Consider the following 15,089-nt stretch of genomic DNA (forward strand, 5'->3'; position numbering starts at 1 on the left):
ACACACACAATTTCTGAAAACCAGCCTGCTGGGGACTTTGCGTACACACTGCAATACCAGGTTTGGTCTCTGGGGTTGCTATAGAGCACACACAAAGTCATAAAAAGCAGCCTGCAGGGGACTTCTCACGAAACTTCGGCAGCCATTTTGGACAGTCATTTCCTATTAATTGGAGTGGGTCACACCCACAATTGGTTTTGGTCCCCATGGTGTAAATGGTCCCCACGGTGTTGGTGTGTATTCAAGTCAATGTCCCCACAAGGATAGATAAACGAACACACACACACACACACACACACACACACACACACACACACACACACACACACACACACACACACACACACACACACACACACACACACACACACACACAAATCATGCTGTATTGTGAATGACTGTGTGCTCAACTTACCCTTAATAGGGTGCCTGATGAGGGGTAAAAATGTCCTCCAGCTCTTCCTATGAAATAATTAAAACCATGAATTAATAATTTGCACAATAACCTGCATTGTGTTTGTTAAATTAAATATTAAGATATTTTATGAATACTTGTGGTATTTCTTTATTCTTTAAGCTTAATATTGCATGCTGTATGTTTTTAATTCAGTAAACATGTACAGCACACAAAATGTCAAACTCGGCATGGACTTAGCCTACTAAAATCACAATATCGATGTTTGTGAAGACACATAGCCACGAGGCCAGCGCCATCTTGCTATGATCACAACGGTTAAAAAAATATATAAAATCGGTTTCTAAAGCAGCGTATTCATGGCTCAGATAATTCTACTTCTTCAACCCTAACTCCATATCAATTTAACAACTAACACCTGCTATTTATACAAACCCAAGTTGTTTAATATATCCTCAATCAGAGCCGTGCTCTGCTCACTGTTCACTTCAGACGGCTCCACTTCAGACACTTTGCCCAATGTTAAAACAAAGTCTAGGCATAGTCTTTCCCGTAAACCCCGAGCTTAAATAGGTGAACGGTAAATGTTTACTTTGAACTGACTTGAAATTGATAATAACTCTGACCACCAGATATTAGCTAGCCTTGCGATATGGTTGCCATTTCATAAACGGCTACGGCTCTATGTAATTAACTGATAGCACACACTTGGCTTGCTAGCAAATCCACCAGCTAACTAACCACCCGCAAAACAGCTCACCTGATTCCGTTATTGTTAAAATAATAATGATTCCACCCAAAATCACGTCGTAGTTAGTATCACTGTCCTACTTTTAATGCAACAGTGATGACAAATCGCCGCATCAATACCACGAAAACCCAGATACCATCCTATTATCCATGTAGCCATGTAGCCTAGCCTAGCCTAGCCTTTTCTAGATGCTGCAATATTTCATTAGTCCAAAACGCGTTCAAATGAAGTTGCGAAGCCCGAAAATTGAATTGATTTGTGCTTGCTTACCTTAACCGTGGTGAATGTCCACACTTTCAAAAGCCTGAGAAAGGGAAGCTCCGACGACCAACAGCAACAGAATTGAATGCACCTGGAGTTTAATCCGCGACCACAATGACAAAATCTCACATCGCATCAAAGTCATCACTTTAGAAAGTCAACCGTTGGGGCATGTCTAGAATGTGACGTCACGCCATCGTTCTGTTGGCAAATTTTACTTGAATTTCTGTAGTTAATGTCATGATCACAAAATTGCAGTAATTTTCACAAGTTATTACGGTTAAATTTACTGAATTTATTTAACTGAATGTGAGGACACTCAATTACACAGAAACTCCAAGCATTACACTGAATTTCACATGACATGTTTGAGTAATTCTCAGAATTGATACATTCATGTAAAAAATACTTGAATTGTCCTCATTGTATTTACAAAGGCAAAAAATCATTTTTTACAGTGTAGCTCGTTGACGTCGCTAGTATTTACGTAGTAGTCCTCCCCGAAGAGGGTGTCAAGTGCCTCTGAAGTGCTTTCGACGCTGCAGGCTTGTGCTTCACTACTTTCCCCCATGTCATCTGGGCCTTGCAATGTAACCCCGTCATGCAGTTCCGACAGCTTCTCTTGGGTGCGGAGGCGAAGTGCTGGATCCAAAAACCGAAGGTGTTTGTGTCTCGGGTCAAGCGCAGAAGCAAGGATTGCTGCGCGCACGCACACACGCACACACACACACACACACACACACACACACACACACACACACACACACACACACACATTTAATAAATGTAAATTAGTTTTAGTGGCAAAAAACATAACTATTTAAAGAGCAAAGCAATATTAATAAACAGCCAGCGGCTTAATTAATTACCTTGGCTGATATTTTCTTCAAGCGGCCTTACACGGGTTCGGAGGGAGCCGGCGACGGTTCTCTTGAAGTCCACTACAAGCTTTGATTCCCCTTCCATTGGCTCAAGATGCTTTTCAAGCAGGCTTTTCGCGACTGGGAGCACCATGGACAGAGACACATGAGTCTCAGTGCAGAGAGCTGCGGTCGCACATTTGAGGGACTTCAGTGATGGCAAGATCTCTTCAACGCTCTTCCACATTTCGTCCTTCAGCTCAAGGGTCCTCGCATCGGCCAGCTTCGTCACCGTCCTGTCCGAAAGCGCTGCGGTCACAGCCCATCTCTGCTCGTGCAGTCGCTCCATCATTTCAAAAATTGAGTTCCATCGTGTCCGGCAGTATTGGATCAATTTGTGTGTTGGGAGGTTTTGTAGCGCTTGCTTTATTTTTAAAGCATTAGATGCCACTGTGCTGTGGTGGAAGTGAGAAATCAACTTGCTGCACGCTGCGACCACCCGGTTGATGTTCACATTTTTAAAGCCGTCATTAATTGCTAATTGTAGCGTATGGGCGAAACAGGGAACTGATTCCCACTGGAGCAGCTGCTGGTTTGCCAGGACCATGTTGCGTGCATTGTCATGCACACATGCTACTACTTTATCGTGAACTCCCCACTCCTCAGTGACAGCTCGGAGATGAGCAGCGATGTTCTCTGCTGTGTGTCTCTCATCCGAGCTACGAGTCTCCAGCACCGCTGTCGGCCTCCTCCACATAGTGACAGGTAACTGTAACGTAGGACTCAGTTGTGAGGGAAGTCCACGCGTCTGTTGTTATTGCAACCTTTTTGGCTGTCACCAGGTCGGCCTTTAACTGCTCCCTTTTCTCCGCGTACATTTTCTCCACTTGAGCAGTGATGGTGCGCCGCGATGGCACCGTGTATTCAGGCTCTATAAAGGCCATGAGATCACGGAACCCCTTCTGATCCACAAAACTCAGAGGCAGCATCTCTTTTATGATCATTGATGTAATCAGCGTTGTGATTTTCTCTCCCCGGCCGGGATTACAGCTACGTTTTGCGGCGGTGAAAATAGCCGACACACTAGGTTGCTGCGGGTCTGCTTTACCGAACACATCGCCGTGTTTAAGGAGCATATGCTGCCGCATAGTACTTGTTGTACTTTGATAGCTCAATTTGGTTTGACATAATTTACATTCAACCTTATGATCTCCTATTTCAGAAAGATTTTTCCAGACTTCGCTTCGTTTTGTTCTAACCGCCATCTTTTAACGTATTCGTTGTGCGCACGGCACACACCAGTGGCGCCAAACAGAAAATTGATACATTTTCAGAAAACTTTAACTCGAGTTTGTGTTTCCTCCAATCAAGTTCATTTGTAACGAGTAGTACTCGAGTAATCGATTCCTCACGCCCATCCCTAATCCGAACCAAAAGGAACATTGAACTAAGAGTGGACATTGAGTGTGGTTATGTGTATTGTACAAAAACGTTTCTGAAGTTATTATTATATGTTACTATTGTGTGAATTGTATTAATGCTGTTGCTATTTACATGTGAGGTTCATCTGCAGTGTATGGTATTAGAGGTACCTGCTGATAGTATTGATTGAAAGTGGTATTGAGCCACTCTCGTGAAGTGGATGTTGTTGATATAAGATTTTGGACGTTACATGGTGGTTACATACATTTGATTTATACATTTATTATTTTATTTTATTACTTTCCTATTTTATCTAATCTCAGAAGACTAGTACTTAGTATAATAAATAACCACTCGTTTTTCAACCGTTACACTATTGCTTTTATTTTTCCATCTTCTCTGAAGTAGGGGCGTCTCATCGGCCCAATCCCGTTTCTTAGCTCACTGTCTCAACCCTACATCTCAACCCTAACCCTCATTGCTCATGCTCATTGCTACCCCTAACCGATCCCCTACCAAATGGGACAACCCTACCCTGTGACGTCATCATGGCCTCCCCGTGCCCCCTAGCAGATAACCAGACCCCTGGTAATGTTACAAGAGACAGACTGGCTGCCATTGTCTCGGGCAACGAGCAAGACCCATTGTAAAGATGTTTAACCTGAAATGGTATTTATATTTTGTAATTGGCATGTTTAAATAAAGTGTTAAAAAAAAAAAAATAATAATAATACTATTTGTCCCTCGTAATATACCTTTATTTTGAATGTCACTTAGCTACATGTTAAAGGTGGTATTAGGGTGCACTCACACTAGGCCATCTGGCCGTGGCTGTTGGTCGTTTTCACACCTAACCGTGCTCAAATCTGCCAGTGTGAGTGTGGCCAGTCTGGCCAGGCCGGGCCAATTTGGCCACTTGGGAGAGGTGTGCTGCTACGGCACGGGCCGCTACGTGAGTGCACCCTTAGATAATAATCGGTTAAGAACAAGAACACTTTAGAAGAAACACTTTATTTAAATAAGAAACACTGAACCACACATCTAAAAAATACACACACACGCACACCTAAAAATACACACACACACACACACCCTCTCTCAGCTTTTGAGAGAATGGTGGAGAATCACATCTTCTCCACCATTCCGCCAACTTTGCCTCGCTCTCCTCATGCCTCGCCTGCTCCCTTGCACTCTCCTCTTGGAAGGGGTGTCTGGGGTGGTGGAAGAGGTGCCTGGGGTGGAGGAGCATGAGGGAGAGGTGGGGGGGCTGGTGGCAGTGGACTCAACGATGTCCTGAAAGAAAACGAATAAGAAGGAATTAGGAATTATATGCCAGAACTGGGTGATATGGCCATATGTTACGTACAATATATAATAGCTATGTACACAATATAGTACTGCCAAAAATTACATTGATTAACCATGTAATATTACTAATATAATATAATATATTAGTATAAAGCTTATTTTTAACCTGGAGTCACTAGAACATGGAAGATCTGGATATCATATGACATGATATCCAGCCCGGTCTTGCAGCCCGGCCGAGAACCGGGGTCGGGCGGCCCGCGAAAGTCCGACGGCCGGGCTGCAGAGCCCGTGATCGGGCTCTGCAGCCCGGCCGAGAACCGGGGTCGGGCGGCCCGCGAAAGTCTGACGGCCGGGGTCGGGCGGCCCGCGAAAGTCCGACGGCCGGGGTCGGGCGGCCCGCGAAAGTCCGACGGCCGGGCTGCAGAGCCCGTGATCGGACTTTCGCGATCTTCCGAGAGTCCGCGGCCGGGCTTCGAAGCCCGCGGCCGGGCTGCAGAGTATAATCAATACAATAATTAATAGTTAATTACAGAGAAAACACTTACATTTGTGTTTTTCCAATCCTGTCGCATCTTTTCGCCCTCCATCTTGTCTAGGATATTTCTTGATTTTCCGTTTTCTCGCAAGGTATTGTGGGAGCAAGTCAGAACTGAGGCGCTTTGAGGGTGCCCATCGAAAATCTCAATTTTGAGGGGATGTTAGCCCTCCCCCTTACCCCTTAAGCTACCTTTAAACTGTATTGGGACATGGCTCCACGGCGCGTGAACGCGCAACAGCGAGGGTTAGGGCTGAGATTTTGAAGCGAGACAAGTAATGGGATTCAACCATCCTCTGTCCATAAAGTATAGTGGTTAGGGGGAATACAGGGTAAGACACACCAATACCTTCCGATATTCCGTCCTTTAGGTCTTCACCGTGACAGGTTAAAATCCTAAAGCCTAAGCTATTGTACTTCAACTGAGCGGATAGAGCAGACACGAGACTAATAGGTCTGGGGGTTAGGGACCTAGATCCTCTAACTTCCAGCCATTCAGGGAAGAGTGATTTACCCCTACCAAGCGGACGTAGGTCCCGTCCGCTACATTAGGATAGCATACAATACTGATAAGAAACAATGTTTATAATGTATTGCGTATATCATTAAATAGAACCACAGTTACTGCATATCATATGTTATATCATATACGTTTTCTTTGCCGAAATTTATTTGAGGACTCAGTATTTCTGAAGTTGTGGAAGAAAACCCCTTATTCCATGTGTGAATTAGGCCATATTATTTGGCAATAAACTGAGCCATTTGCAGTTTGAAATGCATGTGCATCTGTCTCATCGGAGACTGCAGACGCGCTGTCAAAATATCCACTCGTCCGATTCAAATGCGCTCATGGCTCTTAAAGGGGATGGGAGCTGGCACTCTCATTGGTTTGTTGGACGTTACGCCCAAACCACACCTACGGGTAACTAGGCTGCTTCAGACCAACCCTTTTGACACTTGCGCCGCGACGCAAGTGTCATTTATCCGCCTGTAAAATAGCGATAGCGCCGTAGAACCGCCCACAAAGCTACTTGCGCTTTGCGCTTCCCACTTGCGTTTCAGACCGTTAAAATAGGGCCCAATGTGTTTCACAGAGACCTGGTTAACTTCAGAGGTCCCAGGGCCATGCGATTCTACCAGATGAGACATTCTCCGCCTTTGGGGCGGACAGAACAGAAGAGCCAGGAAAGTCCAAAGGAGGAGGTGTGAGCCTTATGACTAACAACAGCTGGTGTAATCCAAGAAATATATCCATCATGTAGTACTCCTGCTCACCTGATCAGGAACATCTGGCGATTCTGTGCCGTCCCTTTTATCTGCCCCGTAAGTTTTCTGCTATTATCACCATTGCCGTCTACATCCCACCACAGGCAGATACAGTCACTGCTCTGTCAACTCTTCACGACACAATAAGCAGACACCTTGCAGTGCATCCAGATGCTGCCTTGATAGTGGCGGGGGACTTCAACAAGGCTAACCTCAAACTAGTTCTGCCAAACCTTTTCCAGCACATCTCGTGTCCAACTAGGGGTGAAAACACGTTGGATCACTGCTACTCTCCATTTAAAGATGGATACAAAGCTACCCGTCTCCCGGCGTTTGGAAAGTCTGACCACGCTGCCATCCTTCTTCTCCCGAAGTATAAACAACGTCTAAATCAGGAAGCTCCGGCAGTTAGAGAAGTGAGACGGTGGACTGACCAATCAGAGAGCATGCTGCAAGACTCGTTGACTGATGTTGACTGGGATATGTTCAGGATGAGCTCTGACAACATCAATGAGTTCACCGATGTGGTGATAAGTTTCATTTCGCAGCTGACTGATGAAATTATCCCCAAGGTAATTGTGAAGGTGTATCCAAATCAGAAACCTTGGGTTGATAGATCTATCCGTGAGGCTTTGAAAGCACGAACATCTGCATATAACAATGGCCTGTCATCTGGTGATATGACATCCTACAAAGTGGCCTCCTACCAACTGCGTAAAGCAGTGAAAGCCGCGAAGAAGCTGGAAACCAAGACAAGGAGGAGACGCACTTAGGCAATCGCGACAGCAGGACTGTCTAGCAGGGACTGAAGAGGATATCTGACTACAGCGGACGATCGGCCACCTCGGATGTTGTGGACCCTTCACTGGTAAATGATTTGAACTCATTTTACGCACGCTTTGAGATCAGTGCGTATATTTTCACAACAACGCTGTTAGCCCTGCAGCCAGTTTTAATAATGGTAGTACGTGCGATCTGCCCGAAGACCAGTCAATCTCCGTCTCTGAGCATGACGTCAGAAGAGCACTTAGAGGAGTGAACAGCAGAAAATCCGCTGGCCCAGACGGCATTCCTGGGCGGTTGTTAAAATCATGTGCTGACCAGGTTGCACCAGTGTTAACTACAATCTTCAATATGTCTCTAACCCACTCTGTAGTTCCTAGGTGCCTAAAAATATCCACCATTATTCCTGTGCCCAAGAAGACCAACCCAGCCAGCTTAAATGATTACCGCCCTATAGCCTTGACGTCAGCGGTGATGAAATGTTTTGAGAAATTGGTAAAAGATTTGATATGTTCATCAACACCTGGCTCATAAGACCACCTTCCGTTTGCCTATCGACCCAATAGAAGTACTGATGATCCCATGTCCTCCACACCACTCTCTCCGACCTGGACGAAGGGAAGGGGAATTACGCACGCCTGCTGTTCATTGACTATAGCTCAGCCTTTAACGCCATTGTGCCAAATATTTTAGTCACCAAACTCAAGCATCTAGGTCTTAATACATCTCTCTGCTCCTGGGTTCTCAGCTTTTTGACGGACAGGCCACAGGCGGTGACGATTGGGAGCTGCATGTCAAATACTGTCACTCTCAACATTGGTGCCCCCCAAGGATGTGTTCTAAGCCCCCTGCTTTATTCCCTATACACCCATGATTGTACAGCCAATTACAACTCAAACTCTATTGTCAAATTTGCGGATGATACAGTAGTGATTGGACTCATCTTAAACAACGATGTTACAGCCTACCTAAATGAAATTAAGATGCCGACATCATGGTGAAATGACAACAGCCTTGAACTAAACATTGCCAAAACAAAGGAATTGGTGGTTGACTTCAGAAGGGACAAGCAGAGGCTACATCAGACACCACTGAACATCCATGGTGCCCTGGTGGAGACAATGAGTCACTATAAATATCTGGGAGTTGTCATCTCTAAGGGTGCACTCACACTAGGCCATTTGGCCATGGCCGTGGCCGTTTTCACACCTAACCGTGCTCAAATCTGCCAGTGTGAGTGTGGCCAGTCTGGGCAGGCCAGGCCAACTTGGTCACTTGGGAGAGGTGTGCTGCTAGGGTACGGGCCGCCACGGTACAGATGCTAATGAGCTGACAGGCGCACACACACCTGAGCTGGATGACGTATAGTCCATGCGACGACCATGGACATAATAAAGGCGACGAGCCATCTTTCCCATTAGGTAAACATGGCGTCAAGCGGTTCAACTGTTGGTTCACGTTGGTCCCATAGAGAAGTCGAGTGTCTGCTAGCCATTTGGGCAGACAATGCTATTCAGGCACAGTTGGAGAAGACCCACAAGAATTCCGAACTCTGACTGGCGGCAGACTTTATTATGGTCCATGTAGCGGACTCTTGGTGATGACGTGTTACGACGTGATGACGTATGTACAAGAGCTTACCGTTGCCAGGCCACAGTTGCGACGGCCAACGGCCACGGCCAGATGGCCTAGTGTGAATGCAGGCCAGAGAACAATGGGGCCAGTTGAGCACGGTTAGGTGTGAAAACGGCCAACGGCCACGGCCAGATGGCTTAGTGTGAGTGAACCCTAAGGACCTTTCATGGACATCACACATCCCCAACCTGGTGAAAAAAAGCAAGACAGTGTCTGTACCACCTTAGAAAGCTGAACAAATTCAGAATATCCAGAGAGCTGCAGAAAACATTCTACTCAGCAACAATAGAGTCTGTTATTTCTGGAAATATCACGACCTGGTACGGAAATAGTAACTCTCAGGATAAGAAGGCCTTGAATAGATTCATCAGGTGTGCAGAGGAAATCACCAACACTGCACTCCCTGGACGTCAGGACATCTACACTAGGCGTTGCCTGTCAAGGGCAAATACAATTTTAAAGGACTGTCATCACCCAGGCCATATAATGTTTCAATGGTTGCCCTCTGGAAAGAGGCTTCGTTCTCAAAAGGCCAGAATAGGAAGACTGAGAAGAAGTTTTTACCCCCAAGCCATACGGACAATGAATGCATAATTCCCCCCTCTTCATAAACTTTTTATTTTATTTTATTTATTTAATCCAATCTTCTTACTTTTCAATTATTATTAAACTTTGCACAGCTGGGAGTAGCAGTCGCAATCCCCATTTCACAGCTTTTTGCTCCTCAAATTAAGCATGTGACAAATAAATACTTGAATCTTGAATCTTCTTGACGGAGAAAATGCAGATAGTGACTTTTTGGCGCTTGTGGATTGAAGACGACTACTGCCAGAATGCCCATCAGCGTTCACTCCCTGAGATACGTAACATAAAAGCCAATCAGCGTTCACTCCCTGCAGTCTAGAACTGCAGCATGGAGGGGAAGTGATTGTTGCCGTTTGCGGACTCCCGGAGCTCTGTATCTAAATAATATAATATTTATATAGGTATCTATATGTTGTGTCTCTACAGACTGTGTGGATACTTATGATGAAAAACGACAGAGAGGAATATGCATAGAAACGTGGCTACTTTAATAGCAGGCGAACAGCCACATGTCTGTTCCTCTTACAGACTGGCCTCTTCTGGCAACATATGGTTACACAGTTACTTAGATTCTACCGTGCCCCCTACAGGCAGAATGTTTTCCATTAGTATAGTATAGTAGATTTTATTTGGACATGGACATGACAATGTCATTGGACGAACCAGATGCATTGTTTACAGTGTATTAGCATAAATGCTAGTTTACAACACCTGTCCACAGGAGGCTTTTTGAAAACAACAAAAGAAACTAAACAAGACAGAAACAAGATCAAATACTGATAAAATACTGATAGTGATAATTAAAAAGAGTAAAAATGCAGTATACAGTAGAGTACATAGCAGCAATATAATGAGTCGAATATATATATAGGCTACGTAGAGAACAAAGGCAGCATGATCAAACAATAACCAGTTGTAAATTATTTGTGTGAGCACTGTTGATTTGATTTGAGCCGTTGTTTAAGTTCTCTGTTAAAAGTGTTGCTGTTAGTCTCTAGTTTTAGACTAGTGGGCAAGAGGTTCCATAGTTTTGCCCCCTTTGCAGAGAAGACAGACTGACCGAAAGATGTCCTGTGCATGGGAACAAGACAATCACCATTGATGGAGGCTCGTGTATTTGCCCGACGAGAGCTCTGACGTCTGATGGCCAATTCAGACAACAGTGGTGACACATGGTTATTTACACACTTGAAAAACAATTGAAGATTACTAAAATTAATAAAGTTATCAAAGGTGAAAAGGTTGTGTTTTTTTAGAATGCCGCAGTGATGCCATCTCATGGGTTTCCGGTCCATGACTTTTATTGTCTGTTTGTATATTGAAAAGATAGGTTTTAGTGCAGTAGAAGAAGCTTGTGACCATGATGTGATACAGTATGACAAATGAGAAAATATCATAGCGTGCATAAATAATTTGGCCGTTTGACATGACAAGTCCCTTCTTATGAAACGGAAACAGTTTAGATTTAGTTTTGCCTTTTTTGCAACATACTTAATTTGCGTAACAAATTTTAAATTCTGATCCAGGATGATGCCCAGATATTTTACTTCATTTACTGATTCAATTAATTCATTTTTGATCCGTACCTTGAAAACATCGGTGATAGACCTATTACGGATGGAGAAGCACATAGAGACGGTTTTCTTCACATTAATGGTCAACTGAGACAGCTCAAGCCATTTTGAAATGCTGAGTAATGCTTGTGTCAGGTGCTCACCTGCTAAGCTGGGTGTTTTACTGGACACATGGATAACAGCGTCATCAGCATACATTTGACAGTTGGACCCCGGACAGCAGTTTGGTAGGTCATTGATATACATAGAAAACAACAGTGGACCAAGTACAGACCCTTGCGGTACACCCATGCTGTTGGCACGCAGATGGGACCTGACTCCATTGACCCTGACACATTGCTCTCTCCCCTCCAGGTAAGATGCAAACCACTGCAGAGCTTCTGATGACATTTTGAACGATTTTAACTTGTTCATTAGAGTACTGTGGTTTACCGTGTCAAAGGCCTTTTTTAGGTCTAGGAACACTGCCCCAACAACATTTCCTTTATCCATTGAAGCTTTTATGTTTTCAAGCAAATAACAATTAGCTGTTTCAGTTGAGTATTTCTGTCTAAACCCAAACTGCTGTGGATGAAGCAGCTGGTTAGACTCTAGATGTTCCATTAGTTGCTCAGCTATAATTTTCTCCAGAACCTTTGAGACACACCATTCAAACACCACACTATATAATATAATATTGAGAACCCGACACACCCGTCGTTCATTCATAATATCATCCAGAGGCGCACACAGCTTTTGCCCGTAATATTATATTATAGATGTCTACATATTATGTTATATCATTAAGATATAGAGCTCCAGGTCTCCCGCCGGAGCTCCCAGAGTGTTCTAGAACATCGTAACGAACACGGCCAAAAGCTGTGTGCGCTGGATGATATTATGAATAAACGACTGCGTCTCTAGTGCTACATTATTGCTTCTTTAGAGCTCTTGTGATCTACTAGTCTCACGGTAACTTCAGAATCCATACCGTAGCGCAAGTTCACACCGGTGTACCAGTGATACAAAGCTTGATGCAAATGGGGTGAAGTGACCCTATAAGTGAGTCAGTAGCTGCGTTTCCATCCTTCTGCTTTTAATACAATTGTGAAGTATCGAATCAGTAAACGGTGATGGAAGATTTTCGCAAGAAAGTTTTACGCTCCCTTGAGGTGGTTTTTGACTTATGTTAAAGAGAGTAAATGCACAAAATGGGAGATGGAAACACTCTTCGAAAAAGCTGTGACGTAGCGAACATTGGACACATGGGAGTGACAACGTCTTTCCGATTTCCGCATAACGACCGTCCATAGCAACCACGCCGACATCAACTTGTAGCGTCACTACCTATTTTTAAGCGTTTGTATATCCTTTAAATATATTCTTTAAATATGTCCATGGAACAGATGGCCAACGTGAATAAAAGATACGGGTGGAGCGATGAAGAGGTAAACCTTTTCCTTGCTCTCATCGAAGAAAAAAAACGTTGCAGCTATTTTAGATGGAAAACAACGCAATTCCACTATAGATCAGGACCTTAGAGAGAGCAAAAGGATACGACAAGCCCTGGTATGTGTTGAGGAGTAAGTGGAAATCACTAAAACAACGATACATGGGCGAGTAACGACAAATGTCCCCAAGCAGTGCCGGTGGAAAAACCAAGTTCCGTTATTTCAGCGAAATGGATAATATTCTTGGCCAGAAGCCCATTGTCACATCTCTGGCATCCATAATTAACAGCACAGGTTGGTATCAATTTATTAATTTAAATGTATTTACTTGCAGGTGAACATTTCAAGGTAAACTTGAAACCTGGGTCAAATTTCTCCCTTTTTTGTCTAGAAACGAATGGTGGGGACAGCGACAACGGAGATGACAACATGAGCAAAGTGGTTTTAGAAGGTAATCTACCGTACAATATTCAGTTATTTTATAGCTCGGGGTTATACTGTTCAGGAGTCTGCAGGTGCGGGTCTTAATATACTAAAAGCGACACCCAGAGGGCAGAATAGCGAACAGGTAGTTGCCTGTATGCGTCTGGAAGTTGCCAACCCTTCGGATTGGTTCATCCTGCAGGGCAGACACTGCCAGCAGTGATTATCAACACTATCCAGAGTGCCTGAGCATCCTCCTCTTCCGCCCTCTGCGCGTTTCAGTGGAGGACATTTTAGCAGCTGCGTCATGGTCCTCCCCTTATGTGTTTTCACATGTTAGACATATCCAGGGGCTCCAATTTGCCATCCCTTCCACGGCTTGGCAAAGGCTTGTCTCTCGGAACTGTTACGATTCATACGTTGCACTTCAATTAAGTCTATCTCTGCTGTCACCTAGCGGTGTCCCAGTATTGCGCTGGGAGTTTTAATTCATTTATGAATTAATTCATTAATTCAAGTTAATTATGAATACGTTACCCATGTGTCTTGTACACTTTGCGGCACTTGTTCCTTGCCGGCACACACGGAGTGGTCACCGGCAAGCTAGAGCTACTTATTGTGTTGTTCTGCCAATTAAGCTGCTCTTTGTCACTGTATTTTTTTATGTAGGCTTTTCCGTCTGGCGGTGTCACACTAAATTTGTACCGGCTGCCAAATTTGTACCGGGCGCGTCATCCATACGTAATCCACTCCAAATCTGCCTGGCAACAGATGATCGCTTCGTCCGTTGCCTGGCAACGGACGATCGCGTCGAATGACGTGAAAGGTTCACGAACATTCGCGAACCTTCTATCTAGCGATCCGTTATCTGTATTGTGCTATTTCGTCCTTGACCTGCTTTAAACACTCTCGTATTAAACAATTAAATACAATACAAATATAAAGAGAAAACAAGTGTTATCTAGATCCGTTTTCTGTATTATGTTATTTCGTCTTTGGCAACATGAGCGCGAATGTTTTTTGAAACCCGCTTTAAACACTCAGTTTACTAGCTAAATTTGATCAAACAATTCAATACAAATATAAAGTAAAAACAAGTGTTATCTAGCGATCCGTTAACTGTATTATGTTATTTCGTCTTTGGCAACATGAGCGCGAATGTTTTTTGAAACCTGCCCGGCAACGGACGACGCGATCATCTGCTGACAGGCAGGTTTGGAATGGATTACGTATGGATGACGCGCCCGGTACAAACTTGGCAGCCGGTACAAATTTAGTGTGACAGCGGTGCTGTCACGTTAAAATTGTACCGGGGGCGAAAATTGTACCAGCCTACGTCATCAGTTGTTGACAAATTCCAAACCTGCCTGGCAACAGACGACGCGATTGTCTGTTGCCTGGCAACGGGCGATCGCTTCGAATGACGTAGGAAGGTTCTTGAACATTCGCGAACTTTCATGCTCGTTCATTGCACTCCTTCATTGAGCGTGACAAGACAAGAAACCTGCTTTAAACACTCAGTTTACTAGCTAAATTCGATTAAACAATTCAATACAATACAACTATAAAGTAAAAGCAAGTGTTATCTAGCGATCCGTTATCAGTATTATGTTATTTCGTCTTTGGAAACATGAGCCAAATGTTTTTTGAAACCTGCCCGGCAATGGACAACCCAATCAAATCAGTTGATGACATAGGCCGGTAAACGTGACAGCGCCTCAAGGCGCCAGGCTTGGCTAGGTTTGTCTCTCGGAGCTGTTACGATTTCCAACATTGTTCCTCGATTAAGTCTCTCTGCTGTCACCCTGTGGTGACCCACCTAGCATTACGCTGGAATT

At 44.3% G+C, this 15,089-nt stretch overlaps 1 protein-coding gene across 1 annotated transcript; it reads right to left on the reverse strand.

Annotated features, from left to right (window-relative positions):
• Window positions 1–1,872: 1,872 nt before the first annotated feature.
• On the reverse strand, window positions 1,873–3,005 carry LOC132451312 (zinc finger BED domain-containing protein 4-like). The gene is made up of 2 exons (XM_060043682.1): window positions 2,297–3,005; window positions 1,873–2,126 (listed from the first exon to the last, which is right to left on the reverse strand). Exons 1-2 carry the CDS (start codon window positions 2,892–2,894, stop codon window positions 1,873–1,875), a joined length of 852 nt encoding a protein of 283 aa, XP_059899665.1. The 5' UTR covers window positions 2,895–3,005.
• Between the last annotated feature and the right edge of the window lie 12,084 nt (window positions 3,006–15,089).

The sequence above is a fragment of the Gadus macrocephalus genome, chromosome 22, assembly GCF_031168955.1.
Source record: "Gadus macrocephalus chromosome 22, ASM3116895v1".
Taxonomy (NCBI): domain Eukaryota; kingdom Metazoa; phylum Chordata; class Actinopteri; order Gadiformes; family Gadidae; genus Gadus; species Gadus macrocephalus.